The sequence below is a fragment of the Pelophylax lessonae genome (genome assembly GCF_965119305.1).
Source record: "Pelophylax lessonae genome assembly, chromosome: 4".
Classification (NCBI taxonomy): domain Eukaryota; kingdom Metazoa; phylum Chordata; class Amphibia; order Anura; family Ranidae; genus Pelophylax; species Pelophylax lessonae.
In genome coordinates this window covers 20,147,774-20,168,464 of record NC_138771.1, presented here as the reverse complement: position 1 = coordinate 20,168,464, position 20,691 = coordinate 20,147,774, and the positions used below count along the sequence as shown (strand labels likewise).

Below are 20,691 nucleotides of genomic sequence, written 5' to 3'. Positions count from 1 at the left end.
ATTTTAAAGGGTTCCCTTAACTGAAAAAAGGTTGAGAAACACTGCTCTAGGGGCCCACCGGCTGCTCCGGGTTTGGTGGATGGGCCCCTCCCAATGATGCACTGTAACGGAACCACGACCCATACTATGTTTGTGGGCTTCCGTCAGTATGCAGCTTCCTCCAGTCTTGAACATAGGTATCAGATATTCTAGCCGCCCCCCCATAAAAAATTAGACGGGATTTAGCTTGTAGAGAACTGGTACCTTTATTGAACAACTCACACCGAATATATACAGGATGGACATCCCCCCTCCTGATTAGATTAGCCCACCAGGTCAGGTGCCTGATTACGTTATCATATGCAGATAAAATTGTGTAGAGAAATAGAATTCCCCTGAATTATATAAAGAACAACCAACACAAAGGGCTCTTTCACACGGAGCGGACCGCATTGCGATCCGCTCCGGTGCTTTTTTTTTTTTTTTTCACGGAGCGGATGACACTTGTGTCATCCGCTCCGTATGTCCGCATATCATCCCATCCGTTTGCGGATGATATACGGACATAATGTAAGTCTATGGGCATTGCGGATGTCAGCGGATGACACCGCTGACATCAGATTTTGCTTCCTTTCAGTTTTTTCAACGGAACAAAAATAGGGTTCTGTTCCATTCCAAAAAATGGAACAGAACTGAAAGGAAGAAAATCGGATGTCAGCGGATGGTCATCTGCTGACATCTGCAATGCCATTGACATACATTATGTCCGTAAATCATCTGCAAAAAAATAGGATGATTTGCGGACATACGGAACGCCCGTGTGAAATGGCCCAAACAGTATTCTATTTTTCCACCAGTAACTAATAGCTGACAATGATTCAATCAACCTGAGCCAATTAACTAGTAGACTACCGTCCTCGAGCTCCTGAAATACAATACACATTATCATAAGTGTAAACACAGAACCCACAGTAGATAACAGGTGAGTAAATCAGCATATTCTGGAAGACAGGTGGTTGAGCTGATGATATTAGCATCTGCTATGAGTCTTACTGTCTTGGGGAGACATGGACTTGAATCCAAAGTAACATTACGCCAAGGGCCCCACATATAGTGTCTGTTTTTCATTCCCAGTGACGGATCGGCCAGCCCTCCTCTCCTGAATAAAAGGCTATGCCTCCAGTGACGTGCATATCCCAGAAGGCACATCAGGCAGTATGCACATCATTTACCTAGGACAGTGAATGACGTGCATGGGGAGACGGGGCCAGACAGTTTCATAAATAACAAAAATAAAAAAAAACATGCAATAAATATACAGGTCGGGAGGAGGGGTGGTGTGGGTAGAAGTTAATTAACAGGGTGAAGATCTACTTTAATGTTTTAGCAACTCAAAATAGTACTGGATACACACCACAAAGGGCAAGGCCAAGCAAAAATGAAAAGGGTTGGAAAACACAAACGTAGTTGGCTCTCAGTCTTCCAAAGCAAGTCTATATGACAACTTGGTTTTGCTGTATCTTGCCTGTGGGGCTTGCATTCACAACATATGCCCAGCATATAATAAGAAAATCACAATGAACGATGCTATATCATTTTATAGTTCTAAAGCAAAATGGGACTCAGCGGGAAAGCGCTGTAGCTGACTTATTAACTCTGCTGCTCTGAATTTAAAACACACTTGCAGAATTACAAGGGGAAAAAAATGGATGACTTAGAAGAACAAAAAAGTAAATTGTAGGGTAAAGAAAGGTTTAACGAAATAATTACTATGGGGGTTCAAAAAGGAATTACTATTTATGCATTAGAAAGTGTGCACCTGTGATCAGCAATTTAGCAAATGGAAATATATAGAACAATGGAGAGACAGGAGCATTAAAAGTAGTAAATGCTCAGAAAAGGGTATAAAAAGGGGTTTCCTATACATGCCTGCAAAATAATAATGAACAATACAACCTCTAAGATAACATAAATCCTTTTTGGGGTAAACACGGGACTTTCAGGCACATACACTGTATTGCCAAAAGTATTGGGACGCCTGCCTTTACACACACATGACTTTAATAGCATCCCAGTCTTAGTCCGTAGGGTTCAATATTGAGTTGGCCCACCCTTTGCAGCTATAACAGCTTCACTCTTCTCTGAAGGCTGTCCACAAGGTTTAGGAATGTGTTTATGGGAATGTTTGACCACTCTTCCAGGAGAGCATTTGTGAGGTCAGGCACTGATATTGGACGAGAAGGCCTGGCTTGCAGTCTCTGCTCTAATTCATCCCAAACTATGGACTATATGGAATTTTTTTTTATTTTTTACTAGTAATGCCAGTGATCAGCATCTTAAAATGGGACTTCCATATTGCAGCAGACAAGTTAGATACTTTTTTGGGAACCAGTGATACCAATACAGTGATCAGTGCTAAAAAATATACACGGTCACTGTACTAATGACACTGGCTGGGAAGGGGTACCCGGGGCAATCAAAAGGTTAACTGTGTTCTTAGCCAGTATTTGTGTACAGTGTGGGAGGTGCTTTTACTAAGGGAAGACATGGACCCTTGTTTCTGCTTTGCAGGAACAAAGATCCGTGCCTTCCCTACTAACAAAAGAGCAATCTGCCTTCTTTACATAGGCAGACTACTGTTCTGCCTCTGTAACAAACGATCAGCGTGTGCCAGTGGACATCGAGTCCGCGGTACCCGCTGATCGGCTCCCGCTGTGAGCGAACTGGCTGCAGCGCGCATTCGTGCCATCTATACGGAAGTTGAGGACCACGTATATATTATATATATATATAGGTGAGTCGGAGCATAGTGAGCGTAAAACTGCTATGGGGGGATCCATGTTGGATTTTCTGGTACAAGGGTGGATAGCCGCAGTTTTGAGGATCGGTGGTTCCAAGCCGTTGTTAAGGGAGTCATTTATTATATTAGGAATAATGGGGCAAAGGGAACTAAAACCAGATTTAAAAAAATGGGTGTGAATAGGATCAAGTATGAAGGTGGAGGATTTAATATTAGATTCCAATTTAATCAGACATAGGAATAATAACTCTAAATGTGAGCACAATAGAGGGATGCCTAGGGTCCGGACCGGTCTTACTGGTCCCACTAGCAGCGGCACAGGATTAAAGATCCACTTTATCACTTTCAGCATCCGATTCAATTGGATCCCGCTGCTGTTAACCACAGCCAGTAAGGAGGGAGTGGGGGCGGGGCTGAGCCATGCTCTGCGTGTCAACAGGGACAACACCGAACAGGCTCGGGAGAGAGCTTGCACAAGTGCCCCCACAGCAAGTGGCTTTTATTATTGGTCACGCAGCTGGGGGAGGAGTCAGGAGCTGTGGCTGGGGGAGGAGCCAGGAGTCACCGCAAGGGACCCGAGAAAAGGAGGATCGGGGCTGCTTTGTGAAAAACCATTGCACAGTGCAGGTAAGTATGTTATATGTTTATTAAAAAAAAAACAGGGCAGCTGAAAACCTTTTCTGAACGCTGGAAACCGATGGTGAAAAATGTTTTACAGCTTTTACATATCAAGTTAATGCAAGTTTAGCAGAAGTTATGAGCAGGGCAAAAGGGGCAGCTGCCCCGGGCCCAGCCTTTGTTGTGGGGCCCAAAGCAGCTTCCCCTTGCGCCCCCACTGCCCACAAATAGTTGATAAGTGCATTTGGTAGGGCCAAAGAAAATATTTGCCCAGGGTCCAGTCAATACTAAAGACGGCCCTGGTTATGAGCATTTGAGGTTAGAAGCATTTTTTAAAGATAACCTCAGGAGACCCTGCCAAATGCCCACAATGCATGAAAAAGAAGTAAATTATTAACTTTTTCAGCCAATCCTTGAGAGAAGAGAAAGCATCAAAAAGAGCAGTGTGCTTGTAGACAGCTGTCTTATTTCCTGTGTTTTCACTATGGATCCCATTATTAGCATGTGTGAGGGAATGGTCCTGATGTTGCTGTGGCTCCGAAGATGAAGAAAATTGCAGAGGACCAGAGTTCACTGCTACTGGACTCATCCATTGATGCAGGAAACAGCAGGTGGTGAAATTTGTGTTTTTTCAACATTTTTATATGTTCAAAAAGTATCAGAAATGTTATCCCTTTTAACCACTTAAGCCCCGGAGGATTTGGCTGCTCAAAGACCAGGGCCTATTTTGCGATGCGGCACTGCGTGAATTTAACGTACAATTTCGCGGTCGTGCGACGCTGTACTCAAAGGAAATTGACGCCCTTTTTTCCCCACAAACAGAGCTTTCTTTTGGTGGTATTTGATCAACTGTGCGATTTTTACTTTTTGCGCTATAAACAAAAAAGAACGACAATTTTGAAAAAACAACAATATTTTTCAATTTTTTTTATATGAAATTCTCAAAAAAAAAATGTAAAAATCAAAATTTTCTAACATTTTAGGCCAATTGTTTTCTGCTACATATTTTTGGTTAAAAAAAAAAAAAAAAAATCGCAATAAGTGGATTTTGATTGGTTTGCGCAAAAGTTATTGCGTTTACTAACTACGGGAAAGATTTTTGTCATTTTTATTGGTTTTATTTTAAAACAAATAATGGCGGCGATCTGCGATTTTTTTGCGGGACTGCGAAATTGTGGCGGACAGATCGGACCCCTCAATAACATTTTTGACACTTTTGGGGGAACAGTGACATTACTACAGTAATCAGTGCTATATATATATATATGCATGCACTGTTACTGTAAAAATGACACTGGCAGGGAAGGGGTTAACTTTATTAGAGATCCAGGGGTTAAGTGTGTCCCTAGGGGCGTGCTTCTAACTGTCAATGGGCGTGGCTTTTGATGTAACCACAGAGACATACGATCCTACATAGCAGGATTGTATGATCTCTGCTGTTACACCAGGGAGAATGACAGACGGCTTTGTTTACAGCAGCCGCCTGCCTTTCTCCCTCTCCAGCGGGAGATCGCGAGTGACCGGCGGACATCGGTGCCGCCGTTCACTCGCACAGGGATGTCAGGGAACGAGCGGGGGCGCGCCTCCGGCGGCACGTGCTCGCCCCCTATTGGCTCACGGGCGAGTGACGTACCGGTACGTCACTTTGCCCAGGAGGGGCTGACCGCCGCAGTATATGTGGTTAAAAACGCTTATAAATGCAGTTTACCACGGTTACAAGCATTTGGCGTTTGAAATGTTGGTAAACTACAGTACTGAGCGTGTGTTTTCTGCCTTTAAAAAAAATGGCAGTAACCTCAACTGCCTCTAAACTACTAAATGTACACATCAGGCCTCGTGTACACTGCAGCTGGTAAACGGACGTTTAGGAGCATTTCCACGTAATTACAGCATAAAAGTGGCAAAACTTAAGTTTTTAACTGACGGTTACTAGTTGTGAAGTTCCAGAGTTCAGAAGAGGTTCTCAAACGTCCTGTGTACAAGAAGCGTAAGTAACATACAGGAGAGTGCAGGGGCTGATAAAAAAGAACGCCAAACTGCTTCTAAACTTTAGTTTAGCAGCTGAGGCCCAACTCTTTTCTGTGAAGACCGGAAGTTCAGGGAAGCAGCACAGAGAGCACGAGCCAACAGCATTGACACCTTTAAACTGCGAGTGCTGGGGTAAGAATTTTAACAAATCACTTACTAGGAAATGTTTATTGTGCTCTATGTGTTCAGATAAAACACACTGGGGGTTTAATACTATGTTTAACCAGTTCCCAACCACCCGCCGCCTTTTACTGCGGCAGGGTGGCTTGTACAGGCAAAACGACGTAGACCTAGGTCGCTCGCCTGAGAGGTACTGGGGGGCGCGCCACCCCCCCCCCCCAATCATCAGCGGGGAAGACAATGCGTGTGTCAGGCGGCTCCGATTGCTGCCTGACACACTCGATCTCTCCCCGCAGAGAGAGAGGTTTGGTCGGCTGTTGTAAACAGCCGACCGTTCTTCTCCCTGGGGTGACCAGAGAGCCCCTGTGATCCTGCAATATAGGAACACATGTCTCTGTGGTCATCTCACAGAAGCCACGCCCCCCCCCCCACAGTTAGAGTCACTCCCCTAGGGTCACATTTAACCCCTTGATCACCTATACTGTTAACCCCTTCCCTGCCAGTGTCATTATTACAGTAACAGTGCATATTGTAAGCACTGATTATTGTAGTAATGTCACTGGTCCCCCCAAAAGTGTCAAAAATGTCAGTTAGGGGTCCGATCTGTCCACCGCAATGTTGCAGTCCTGCAAAAAATTGCAGATCGCTGCCATTAGTAAAAAAAAAAAACAAAAAGACATAAATCTTTCCCGTAGTTAGTAGACGCGATAACTTTTGCGCAAACCAATCAAAATACGCTTATTGAGATTTTTTTTTTGTACCAAAACTATATAGCAGAAAACAAATTGGCCTAAAATGTTAAAACATTTTTGATTTTTTAATTTTTTTTTTGGGAATGTCCTATAGCAGAATGTGAAAATTGTTTTTTTCAAAATTGTCGCACATTTTTTGTTTATAAACTAAAAAATTTAAATCGCACAGGTGATCAAATACCAACAAAAGAAAGCTCTATTTGTGGGGGAAAAAAAGGACGTCAACTTCATTTAGGTACAGCGTCGCACGACCGCGCAATTGTCCGTTAAAGTAACGCAGTGCTGAATCGCAAAATAGGGCCTTGTCATTAAGGGGGCAAATCTTCCAGCACAGAAGTGGTTAATGAAAACTGGGTTAACTGGGCAAGCTACCATCTAATTATTGGTCAATATCATTTCCCATAATACTAGCTTATAAATCGCCCCACTTGATTCCTAGAACGTACCGGTAACCACCTCGCATCAGAACCAGCCCTATACTACCTGTGCACTGCACGCCATGATGTCAGAGAAAGAGGTTTAATAATCAGTCTGTGAACTGAAATCCGGACATTTAATCTTCTTCATCTCCAGGAAGGTCATTCGGGACATCCAGCTACATTTCTGGCATATAATTTGTGCTGCTGTAAAATTGATATCGATTAAACCCCTCCCTTAAACTGCAGATATTAATTGGAGCTCAATATTGTTATTAAGTAAGCAATGATAAAAGTCAGAGCCATGACCAGAAGAACAAAATGAAATGCATGTATTGAGCAGATGCCTCCTATATTATTATTTCAGGGAAGGATCACAGAACTCGGGTAAGTCCTGCTGCATAGCAAGGTTTAAACTCCCAAACTCCAGCTTTATTTGCCACTTTTCTAAGCCGTGCATTATATAATCTCTATAAATTCCTATTCTACAGACAGAAGGTGACCCAGTTTTCTGCAAATCCAACTCCATGCATTAATCTTCCTCTGACAGTAGTGTCTGGGAAAAGTACACCTCGCTGTACGCCCTATAGAGCTGATTTTTTATTATCCCCCCAGCATAAAGAATGTAAACTGCATCCGCGCAGTCAGGACTAGTGTAAAGTCGCGGTGCCCTCTGAAGAGTGATCTGTGTTTGGATAGTTATTTAAAGAGCATTTGACACTACTTTTATCACTCCTCACCGCCTACTTTAACTCCTTAAACCCAACACCGAAACGCAACAGCAAAGATAATTTTTGCTGCTCTACAATGCCAAGCATAAAGGTCGCAGCATATGTACATCCCCCTCCACTGCCATTGCAGCTTAAAGTGCACCTTCAGTCATTTTTTCCATCTTTCCATCTATTATCTTCTGCCCGTGTGGTGTTAACTTTGGATAGTAAAACATTTTTTTTCTGCCAGTAAATACTTTATACAGCCCACTTCCTCTTTCTTTTCTGGTAAAACGCCTAGGCTAATGACATCATGCACAGCTCTCTCTCACTCTGGTGAGAGTTTGCCAGCAAGGGAGGAGGGATGAGTCATAGGGGAGCCAAGGAGAGCTGCAGAGCTGGAGATAACAGGAGACTGCAGAGATCCATGAGTATTCATCAAGAGAGGAGAAATGTGCAGGCAAGCAGTGGTGTGAGTGTGTATATATATTTATATATATATATATATATCTGCGTGTGTAAATCGAGGAAGTGAACAGCCAGCAGGTTCACCTGCCCACAGTTAAAATGGCGGCAACCAGACTTCATGGAGGGAGATTTCTGCAGCATGTTTGGCAATACAGAATCATAGTATATATGTGTGTGTGTGTGTATATATATATATATATATATATAAAATAATATGCAAAGTGGTTGGAGGGAAGCTTCAGAATGACAAACATGTTTTTATAACAAATAAAGTGGGCAGACTGCTGTTCTTTAACCACTTCCCGCCTGCCCTATAGGCAAATGACGACAGGAAGGTGGTTGTATTATCCTGAGCCGCCATCCTATGACATCGTGCAGGATAATGCACTCTGTGTGCCCCCGAGGGGCGCACAGTGCGGCGATTGGTGCTGCAGTGTGTCACTCTGACACACCGCATCTCCGATCTCGGTAAAGAGCCTACTAACGTAGGCTCTTTACCATGTGACCAGCTGCATCCAATCACGGCTGGTCACATAGTAAATAGGAAGAGCAGTTGATCGGCTTCCCTCAGTTTGTGCCTGACAGGCACAAGTAGAGGAGAGCCGATGCGCGGCTCTTCTCACGGGGGGGGGGGGGGGGGCCTCTGTGCTGGTAAGCAGAGCATTGATTACCAGTGCAGACCCTGGGGGGGGGGGGTGCCACTAGAGCCACCAGGGATTCCCACCCATGACCACCAGGGATGACCACCCATGACCACCAGGGATGCCCACCATTGCCACCAGGGATGGCAATCAGGGCTCAGGGAGCCCGCCAGTGGTGCCCTCCCTATCAGTGCTGCCCACCATTGCCATCTGCCAGTGCTGCCCACCAGTGTACATCATTGCCATCTATCAGTGCTGCCCACCAGTGCCCATTATTATCCACCAGTGGCAGGAAGGGGGTGTAACTGCCCTGTATTGAAGTGGTTAAGGGGGAGCTGTTGGAGCGGGGGGGTTCATTAAAAATGCGGCTCAGCTGCATGTTTTTACTGGTCCCCAACCGCATTTGTGTAAACGAGGCCTCACAGATGTGTACTGCTACCCCTGCAGGAGCCACTTGGTTTGTTGGGTTCTCTGTTCTCTCTCTGCCTCGACTCTTAAAGCTGCTTGGTCCCAACCGACACACCTGGTTATAGGATTACTCACACTTGCATAGCATAAGCGTTAATATTCTACCGCTCTATGATAGTACACAGGAAAATATACCACAAGCAACTTAGGGATTAACAAGGCAAATGTATTATTGAAGGGTAAGCAAATGCAAAGCAAACAACAAGTAGGTCAAAAGAATACGTTTAATTAACTGACGAGCAGGTTAGCCTCATCTACAGCCATTGACTTAAGCCCCAATAAGTCTAAGCCCCATTATACTAGTACACACAGCATTACCAAGAACCGCATTAAGTGTAAGAGCATGAATGTCAAAAAGAATAGTTTAACTTAACTATTGGTAACTACTATTAAAAAGGTGCCCCGTGAGTGCACTCTGCGCATGCTTCTCTTTAGTGGGGGACTGCACACATTCTTAACAAAGGGGTAAACCACGAGGTGACTGCAAAGTACCTGGCGTCTAGAAGTCCGTGTCTGCCGGCATTTGTTGGGGCCCTTCTGTAGGTGGTGCACATGTAGCTATCCCTTAAGACTGTACACAAGGGATGGCTAAAGGGCTGCTAAGCAAGGGACAATTTCAGATGGTTGTGAGGAGCAAGGGGTTAAGCTTGGTAGTCCCACTCATCAAACCTGGCATGCAACAGGTACGATCCCACACGCTTGGCGTTCAGTTGTCTCCATGTAAGCGGATCACTCATCAGAGGGCAACGCTAGTGTAATCTAGCTCCAAAAGGCTTTTTTTCAAAATGGGTATATTTTTTCATTTGTTCTCTATTTTTTTAATTATTTATTATCTTGCTGAAACAGTAAATTAAGTGTATTTAGCTGTAAAATGTTGCATTTCCATAGTTACATAGTAGGTGAGGTTGAATAAAGACAATAGTCCATCCAGTTCAACCTGTGTAGGTGTGTGTGGCTGTAATCATCTAACATAGCCCTGAATGTCCTGATCCTTGAGATGTACATCTAAGAGTCTTTTGAAAGCCACCATATTTCCCGCAGAAACCACCTCCTGTGGTAGAGAATTCAACAATCTCGTAGCCCTAACAGTAAAGAACTCCCCACGTTGCCTGAGGTTAAAACGCTTCTCCTCTAATCGCCCTCTTGTCCTCATGCAATCCCTTCGACTGAACAGCTTTTTTTCTAAGCTGAGATCCCCGTTGAGATATTTATAAATTGCTATCATGTCCCCCCTCAGGCGTCTCTTCTCCAGGGAGAATAAATCGAGCGATTGCAGACGCTCTTCATAATTAAGGTCCTCCAATCCCCTAATTAGTTTAGTTGCCCTTCTCTGGACTCTCTCCAGCTCCAACACATCCCTCCTGAGGACTGGCGACCAGAACTGGACAGAATACTCCAGATGCGGTCGGACCAGAGTTTTATAAAGTGGAAGGATTATAGTCTTATCTCTGGAATACATCCCTTTCTTTATGCATGCTAATATTCTGCTGGCTTTGGCAGCTGCCGCTTGACATTGCATGCTGTTGCCTAATCTATCATCAACCAAGACTCCCAGATCTTTCTCCATTTTTGATTCCCCCAAGGGTTCCCCCCCTAAAGTGTATTGTGTTTTTATGTTTTTAGTCCCCAAGTGCAAAACCTTACACTTCTCCACGTTAAACCTCATTTGCCATGTCGTTGCCCACTCCGTTATTTTGTCCAGGTCATTCTGTAGGATATCTGCTTCATGCTGTGCAGTTATTGCCCTGGCCAATTTTGTTTCATCCGCAAAAACTGATATCGAACTACTGATCCCGACCTCATTGCTGTTTATGAATAAATTGAACAAGGTTGGTCCCAGGACTGAGCCCTGGGGCACCCCGCTTACTACCTCAGACCAGTCTGAGTATGCGCGGTTTATTACAACCCTTTGGACACGGCCTTCCAGATCGACTATTTAAAAATGCAAAATGCTTTTTGTTTTTTTTTCTTTTTTAACCTTTAGGCCTGGCCCCTCCCACCTGCCGCCATTCTAGCCAAGGTGAGAATGACATGTCCCTGTAGTCTCAGCCTCCTTTGTAGTCAAGGTCATATATTCCAGGAGTAGGAACTCACAGCAGCTGGTGGGTGAAGTTGCAGTGTTCATTGGAGGCCGGCTGCCCAAAACTCAGAAGAGGCAGCCAACTTCCTATGGCTGGGAAGGACAGAGATGGCGGCATGGGACCCGGGCTGCTGAACCTGATCAGCGGGTCACTCAAGGACAACGCTGGATCAGTTGGGCATGAGACAGGTAATTGGTGTTAAAATAAAAAAAAAAAATCTAAGACTGAAGTTCCTCTTGAAGAGGCCGATTGTTGCATGTAAGATAATGGTAAAGCCCAGGTGTCTGTTACAAGTATATGAGATCTTATTGATAATATTTTTTAACAAAAAAAAAAAAAACAGCTATGTTTTTTTTGCAATGCAAGGATTTAATTTGAAACCTACCAAAGCTAACTGCAAGTCTTATTAAAACAAGATAAAGAAGTGCAAGATAGATTCTGTGCAAACCGCTGATCTAGACAATAAATGCTACTAAAAACTTTGAAAACAGTTCCCTTTTACACTTCATCTGCCCTGTCACAATGAATTTTAGAAACATTTTATAGATTTAAAATGAGAAGCCAGGGAGATTCATTTAAAAACATTTTACAGAGCTCTGCCAGCTCCTGGAAACGTCCATTATTAATTACGGTCTAAAATAGAAAGACGATTTCTGCACTCTGTTTTTCCTTCCAAAATTCTTTCAATTCGCAATGTTTTATCAGAACAGTGCCTTTAAAAAGTATTCATACCCCTTGAAATTTTCCACATTTTGTCATGTTACAACCAAAAACGTAAATGTATTTTATTGGGATTTTATGTGATAGACCGACACAAAGTGGCCATAATTGTGAAGTGGAAGGAAAATTATAAATTGTTTTCAATTTTTTTCCCAAATAAGTATGTGAAAAGTGTGACTGCATTTGTATTCACCCCCCGAGTCAATACTTTGTAGAACCGCCTTTCCCTGCAATTACAGCTGCAAGTCTTTTTGGGGATGTCTCTACCAGCTTTGCACATCTAGAGAGGGACATTTCTGCCCATTCTTCCTTTGCAAAATATCTCAAGCTCTGTCAGATTGGATGGAGAGAGTCTGTGAACAGCAATATTCAAGTCTTGCCACAGATTCTCAATTGGATTTAGGTCTGGACTTTGACTGAGTCATTCTAACACATGAATATGCTTTGATCTAAACCATTCCTTTGTAGCTCTGGCTGGATGTTTCGGGTCGTTGTCCTGCTGGAAGGTGAACCTCCACCCCAGTCTCAAGTTTTTTGCAGACTCTAACAGGTTTTCTTCTAAGATTGCCCTGCATTTGGCTCCATCCATCTTCCCATCAACTCTGACCAGCTTCCCTGTCCCTGCTGATCAGGTTAATGTGCAGTGTTCGTTTTCCGCCACACATAGCATTCTGCTTTTATGCCAAAAAGTTCAATTTCGGTCTCATCTGACCAGAGCTCCTTCTTCCACATGTTTGCTGTGTCCCCCACATGGCTTCTCGCAAACTGCAAATAGGACTTCTTATGGTTTTTCTTTCACCAATGGCTTTCTTCTTGCCCCTCTTCCATAAAGGGCAGATTTGTGGAGCGCACGACTAATAGTTGTCCTGTGGACAGATTCTCCCACCTGAGCTGTGCATCTCTGCAGCTCCTCCAGAGTTCCCATGGGCCTCTTGGCTGCTTCTCTGATGAATGCTCTCCTTGCCCGGCCGGTCAGTTTAGGTGGACGGCCATGTCTTGGTAGGGTTGCAGTTGTGCCAAACTCTTTCCATTTTCGGATGATGGATTGAACAGCGCTCCGGGAGATGTTCAAAGCTTGGGATATTTTTTTTTTTATAAACTAACCCTGCTTAAAAATTCTCCACAACTTTATCCCTGACCTGCCTGGTGTGTTCCTTGGCCTTCATGATGCTGTTTATTCCCTAAGGTTCACTAACAAACCTCTGCGGGCTTTAGAGAACAGCTGTATTTATACGGAGATTCAATTACACACTGGTGGAATCAATTTTTATAATTAGGGGACTTCTGAAGGCAATTGGTTGCACTAGATTTTAGTTAGGGGTATCAAAGTAAGGGGGGCTGAATACAAATGCACGTCACACTTTTCACATATTTGTAAGCCGTCGTTCGCTTTTAGCAGTGTTTCTCTGCCTCTATTCAAAAACAATGGTTCCCAATGAGAGCGGTCTTAACTGATCCAACTTTCAGCTCATTGATTTGAATAGAAGTCGAATCCAAGTCGAATCATCATGATCCAGCTTGTGCTCTGAGGATCTTGAAGGAGAACCCCACACCAAAAATTAAAAAAAAAAAAAAAAAAAAAAAAAAACGGCGTGCCCCCCCCCCCCCCCCCAAATCTATACAAGGCCCTTTGAGTCTGGCATGGATCTTGAAAGGAAACCCCATGACAAAATGAAAAAAAAAAAAAAAACGTGGGGGTCCCAGACTTGAATGCACCGAAGAAGAATAAAGGAGTTTTGATTGTTTTCATCTTACTTTTTCTGAGTGCGGTCTACTTTCTTGGATTCTTCATTGCTTGGACGGCGGATCTGACCAGCACCACCCATTGAACTGACACCTGAGCGGCTCTGCTCTTTGTTGTTGCAATGATCATCCGACTTGGATGTGACGTCCATTAAAATTGATGGGCTAAAGGTTGGATCAGTTAAGACAGCGCTCATAAGGAACCATTGATTTTGACGTCAAAAAAAAAAAAAAAAAAGACTGATGCGGCTTAACATTTTTACAGCTGTAACGCTGGTCTTCAGAATGCGCTGGCCCTGGGTTTTTCTTGCAGCTTGCAGGCCTATGCCACTTACAGCTCCTAAAAGCCTGTGTGTGCATGAGGCCACAGAATAACACGAAGCTACTTAAAAAAACAAAACAAAGTCTGCCGCTGGTAAAAGCAGCTGTATAAACTCCCTGTGGGCATAAAGCCTAAAGATTTGCCAAAGGCAGTATTGCAAGTTTAAATGCATCAATGTTCTCTAAAATCAGACAACAGTACAGCACAGATCAGAAACATTTTACATGCACCTATAATAAGCCCTGGTTCACATTGCTACAACTGTGCATGTGACTTGTGACATAAAGTCGCATGACAATTGAAAATCAATTTGAATAAATTTCTGACATTCCAATCAATGCGACTAAAGTGGCAGCGGCTTTTTAACCCTTTCATTGCAAGAGTAGTTTTTGTATAATTTTTTTGCACACATGCTTAAAAAAATAAATTTTAGGCCTGAAGACTACATAAACCCCCTAAACCATCATATAGTTTCTGAAAGCAAGCATTCCTGGAGAATAAAATAGTGGCATTTCCAATTTTTTTAGGTCACTTGATATTACTGCAAAGGTCTAGGAAATGCAAAATTTCAGTAAATTATACACTAAAGGTAACTTTGGCGCACACAAACGCAATATATTACCCATTTTTAGGTACACTATAAAAAATGAGGTTGCACTGAGTAAATAGATACCCAACATGTCAAACCTTAAATTTGTGTGCGCCTGTGAAATTGCAACAAACTTCGGTACCCTACATTTTCCATAGGCAACACTTTAAAAGCCCCATATAGGTCATCAGTTTAGTGTTAGGGGGGTGGTCTGGTGCTAGAATTATTGCTCTCCCTGCGCAGCGATATGTAGCATGTGTTTTGCGTTTGGTGTTTTCATGCGTAGGTGCCCCTAACGTGTGTGTTGGCCCCTGTACAAATCATTAGTAAGACCTCATCTGGAATATGCAGTTCAGTTTTGGGCACCAGTTCTCAAAAAAGATATCGGGGAACTGGAGAAAGTGCAGAGAAGGGCGACCAAACTGATAAGAGGCATGGAGGAGCTCAGCTATGAGGAAAGATTAGAGGAACTGAATTTATTCTCTCTTGAGAAGAGGAGATTAAGGGGGGATATGATCAACATGTATAAATACATAAGGGGGGATATGATCACCATGTATAAATACATAAGGGGGGGATATAATCACCATGTATAAATACATAAGGGGGGGGATATGATCACCATGTATAAATACATAAGGGGTCCATATAATGAACTTGGTGTTCAGTTGTTCACTTTAAGGTCAACACAGAGGACAAGGGGGCACTCTTTACGTCTAGAGGAAAAGAGATTTTGTCTCCAAATACGGAAAGGTTTCTTCACTGTAAGAGCTGTAAAATGTGGAATAGACTCCCTCCAGAGGTGGTTCTGGCCAGCTCACTAGATTGCTTCAAAAAAGGTCTGGATTCTTTTCTGGGTGTACTTAATATACAGTAAGTGGGTACTAAAATTTTTTTAGGTAAAGTTGATCCAGAGAATATCTGATTGCCTCTCGGGGGATCAGGAAGGAATTTTTTTACCCTGCTGTAGCAAATTGGATCATGCTTTACTGGGGTTTATTTTCGCCTTCCTCTGGATCAACTGTGGGTATAGAATTGTGTATATGAGATTGTATGGTTGGGTTTTCATTACTGTTTTTATTTCTTTTTGTTGGTTGAACCAGATGGACTTGTGTCTTTTTTTAACCTGACTAACTATGTAACTATGTTTATGTTCGTATGTGTGTATATGGGGGGTTCCTTTAAAAAAAAAAAATGTGTGGGGGGGGGGTTCTGTGCTTGGGTGGAACATTCATTTTTTATTATTTAAAAAAAAACAAAAATTATACTTAACTTTTAGGGTGTAAAAAGATTATGTGATGATTTTTTGGGGCAGGTTCTCTTTATTGAGACATCCACTGGGCTCCACTGAAGCAGATCTTACTGCATCACATTGTTTCCTGGTACTGACAGGCAGACCCAGAAGTGATGTCAAACACGTTGCTTTTGGGGTCAGCAACAAGGAGGGGAGGAAAGTGGATACGTGTCCCCTCCCCTCTAGCTGAAGGCCCCCACTATGTCGTCCCGGGCCTGCAGATAGACAAGCAGAGCCCGGGATAAATGGCAGGGGCACCGTTAACAGGGTGTGTGAAAGCAATCGAGCAGTAGCGCAGCAGCCGGAATGCTTCCACCTGACAGGCCGGAGTGTGTCTTGTCAGTAGAGATAGGCTCAGACTTGTTTGAGATCATAGCCCCAACCCACCTGCCCCCGATCCCGCCAGGAAGCCGACACTGTACACCTCCAATCACAGGCATTGAGACATTTCCTGGTCTGTACAGCTGCGGACTGGGAAATGTCTCAATGCCTGTGATTAGTGATGTGCAGTGCCAGCTTCCTGGCGGGATGGGGCATGTGGGTTAGGACAAGGATCCGAAACACGCCCATCTCTACTTGTCAGATTTACACACAATTCTGCTGGCTGCAGACACCGGGATTGTGTACAAAACACCCTGCTGTCAGGTCCATATGACCTATGGACCTGGCAGCGAACGGGTTAAAAGGTCCCTGCACTTTTGAGTGCCATTAATTCCTCAAGTCACATTAAAGTGGCACTGGAAATCGCAAAACAATGGGGGGTCGCAGCAATGTGAACCGAGCCTTAAATGGTTGGTAAACATGGTTACAGTTGTCAGCACAGTTGCTATCCCTTAATTAGCGTTCTTACCTTGATTCCTTTCTCAGCACAATTCCTTTCTGAGAACAGCTTGTTAATGAGAGAGCAGAGCAAGAGTCAGAAGATGCCGCTTCTAGTTAACCAGCACAGAAATGAAAGCAATTTTCTTTAAAGTGTTACTAAACTCACAACAGTAAAATCAGTCTGTATATGCAGTAAAACATGCTTGCTATACTCACTGTGGAACCTAAGGCAGGGGTCTTCAAACGATGGCCCTCCAGTTGTTCAGGAACTACAATTCCAATCATGTCTTGTCATACCTGTGAATATCAGAGCTTTACAAGGCCTCGTGGGATGCGTAGTTCCACAACAGCTGAAGGGCCAAAGTTTTACGATCCCTGGCCTAAGGGATTAATCCTCAGCATTGTGTAAAAAGGCTGTTTAATCCTGTCTTCTCTAATCCTCCCCTACTTCCACTGTCCCCAATCCAACTCCTGATAGTACAGAGCCTTGGGGGCGCTATGCACATGCTTAGCTTGGTGTGTATTGCAAGACAGATTTTTTTTTTTTTTGGGGGGGGGGTGTATGTGAGGGGCACAGGGCCAATCAGCACTGTCCAGACAGAGGGTCAGGCATCAAGCCCCCTCATAGGACAGTTAGAGGAGAATGAATACTCCTCCTACAAGCTTTAACCGGACACTGATAGAAGTCACAAGACTTCTATATAATGCTGATGGGAAAAGGTATTTAGCAGTTTATATTTACTCCAGTAATTGCATTTCCATGTTCTGTGTACTGTGGGACATCAGATATAGTGAATGCAGGCTCCTGGGGAGACCAGATATAGTGACTGCAGGCTCCTGGGGAGACCAGATATAGTGAATGCAGGCTCCTGGGGGGACCAGATATAGTGACTGCAGGCTCCTGGGGAGACCAGATATAGTGAATGCAGAGTCCTTGGGAGACCAGATATAGTGAATGCAGAGTCCTGGGGAGACCAGATATAGTGAATGCAGGCTCCTGGGGGAGATCAGATATAGTGAATTCAGGCTCCTGGGGAGATTAGATATAGTAAAAGCAGGCTCCTGGGGAGATTAGATATAGTAAAAGCAGGCTTCTGGGGAGACCAGATATAATGAATGCAGGCTCCTGGGGAGATCAGATATAGTGAATGCAGGATCCTGGGGAGATCAGATATAGTGACTGCAGGCTCCTGGGGAGACCAGATATAGTGACTGCAGGCTCCTGGGGAGAGCAGATATAGTGAATGCAGACTCCTGGGGAGAGCAGATATAGTGAATGCAGACTCCTGGGGAGAGCAGCTATAGTAAATGCAGACTCCTGGCGAGAGCAGATATAGTAAATGCAGACTCCTGGGGAGAGCAGCTATAGTAAATGCAGACTCCTGGGGAGACCAGATATAGTGAATGCAGGCTCCTGGGGAGACCAGATATAGTGAATGCAGGCTCCTGGGGAGACCAGATATAGTGAATGCAGGCTCCTGTGGAGATCAGATATAGTGAATGCGGGCTCCTGGGGAGACCAGATATAATGAATGCAGGCTCCTGGGGAGATCAGATATAGTGAATGCGGGCTCCTGGGGAGATCAGATATAGTGACTGTAGGATCCTGGGGGGACCAAATATAGTTAATGCAGGCTCCTGGGGGGGGACCAGATATAGTGAATGCAGGCTCCTGGGGGGGACCAGATATAGTGAATGCAGGCTCCTGGGGGGGACCAGATATAGTGAATGCAGGCTCCTGGGGGGGACCAGATATAGTGAATGCAGGCTCCTGGGGGGGACCAGATATAGTGAATGCAGGCTCCTGGGGGGGACCAGATATAGTGAATGCAGGCTCCTGGGGAGACCAGATATAGTGAATGCAGGCTCCTGGGGAGACCAGATATAGTGAATGCAGGCTCCTGGGGAGATCAGATATAGTGAATGCAGGCTCCTGGGGAGATCAGATATAGTGAATGCAGGCTCCTGGGGAGATCAGATATAGTGAATGCAGGCTCCTGGGGAGATCAGATATAGTGAATGCAGGCTCCTGGGGAGATCAGATATAGTGAATGCAGGCTCCTGGGGAGATCAGATATAGTGAATGCAGGTTTCTGAGGAGACCAGATATAGTGAATGCAGGAAACTGGGGAGATCAGATATAGTGAATGCAGACTCCTGGGGAGAGCAGCTATAGTAAATGCAGACTCCTGGCGAGAGCAGATATAGTAAATGCAGACTCCTGGGGAGAGCAGCTATAGTAAATGCAGACTCCTGGGGAGACCAGATATAGTGAATGCAGGCTCCTGGGGAGACCAGATATAGTGAATGCAGGCTCCTGGGGAGACCAGATATAGTGAATGCAGGCTCCTGTGGAGATCAGATATAGTGAATGCGGGCTCCTGGGGAGACCAGATATAATGAATGCAGGCTCCTGGGGAGATCAGATATAGTGAATGCGGGCTCCTGGGGAGATCAGATATAGTGACTGTAGGATCCTGGGGGGACCAAATATAGTTAATGCAGGCTCCTGGGGGGGGACCAGATATAGTGAATGCAGGCTCCTGGGGGGGACCAGATATAGTGAATGCAGGCTCCTGGGGGGGACCAGATATAGTGAATGCAGGCTCCTGGGGGGGACCAGATATAGTGAATGCAGGCTCCTGGGGGGGACCAGATATAGTGAATGCAGGCTCCTGGGGGGGACCAGATATAGTGAATGCAGGCTCCTGGGGAGACCAGATATAGTGAATGCAGGCTCCTGGGGAGACCAGATATAGTGAATGCAGGCTCCTGGGGAGATCAGATATAGTGAATGCAGGCTCCTGGGGAGATCAGATATAGTGAATGCAGGCTCCTGGGGAGATCAGATATAGTGAATGCAGGCTCCTGGGGAGATCAGATATAGTGAATGCAGGCTCCTGGGGAGATCAGATATAGTGAATGCAGGCTCCTGGGGAGATCAGATATAGTGAATGCAGGTTTCTGAGGAGACCAGATATAGTGAATGCAGGAAACTGGGGAGATCAGATATAGTGAATGCAGGATCCTGGGGAGATCAGATATAGTGACTGCAGGTTCCTGGGTTTAGTAACACTTTAACACAAGAGCTACAGAACTGCTTACACACAACTTTGTAGATATACACATGGCTTGGCATTCAATGCTCGTTAAAATTTGAAGAGAATGACAAAACCTTTCAGACTGCAAGTGTTAATCAGAGATAATAGCGAAGAAAAGCTCTTGTCACGTCACATCACTAACACATTGTCTGAATCATGGAGAATGTATATTAGAGCTTAACAGAAGAGACAGGTGAACTTTACCAAGAATCACCCGGGAGAAATGATTCACAATAGTTTAACATTTAGAAATGATATGATAGAGATTAAAGCTGCCTTGCAAGTTTAAAAATACAAACATCCACAACATTAGAAGCTCCAAAATCTTGTTTGGTACATACCTTCTCAACGCAGTCATCAAAGAAGGCCAGGCTGGCGTCTTTATCACTAACAAATGAACACTCTTCGATGAAGCGGATAAACATCTGAGTTTTAGTCATCATATTGTAAAATTTGTGGTGAGAACGATCACGGCTCTTCAAGAAACCTTAAAATGAGAAAAGAGACTTTTTTACTTTCTGCTGCTGTAAGGCCTCATTCACACGAGCGTACTACAGAGTACTCCCCTGCGAGGGCTGGGTTTGCCTGCACAGGTGCATTCGTCACATTCATGTTAACCACTAGCTGGCTGACCTATAGCAGTTTTACTGCTACAGGGCAGCAGCTCTGGGCAGGTTCACACACACACATATTTTATTTATATATATATATATATATATATATATATATATATATATATATATATATATATATATATATATATATATAGTGACAGGAAGTCAGGTAAATCTGTGAGTGTTGTCACAGATGGTAGATACACTTCTGCTTGGTTTAGACAATTCACCAATTACTATAGGGTGTCGGCTGCAGAGGTAGCTAGGAAGGTGTAAGGACGTTGGAAAGCTTCAGCTATTCAGAATGAGGCAATTAAGGCCTCTATAAGTTATCCAGGGGATGACTACTGATTGCTGCCTCCTGAGGCTTTGTGCGCTGAGGAGAGCAGTCAGCTGAGAGACTTC

The 20,691-nt window shown here is 44.2% G+C and overlaps 1 protein-coding gene across 1 annotated transcript in view; it reads right to left on the bottom strand.

Annotated features, from left to right (window-relative positions):
• The window catches only part of DENND4A (DENN domain containing 4A), a 306,249-nt gene that overhangs the window by 122,393 nt on the left and 163,165 nt on the right, over nt 1–20,691 (bottom strand). Inside the window, exons 13-14 of the mRNA XM_082255258.1 lie at nt 20,014–20,159; nt 16,600–16,638 (exon numbers count right to left, since the gene is read on the bottom strand). Of these exons, the coding sequence (XP_082111384.1) occupies nt 16,600–16,638; nt 20,014–20,159 (185 nt within the window). The remainder of the gene's footprint in view (nt 1–16,599; nt 16,639–20,013; nt 20,160–20,691) is intronic.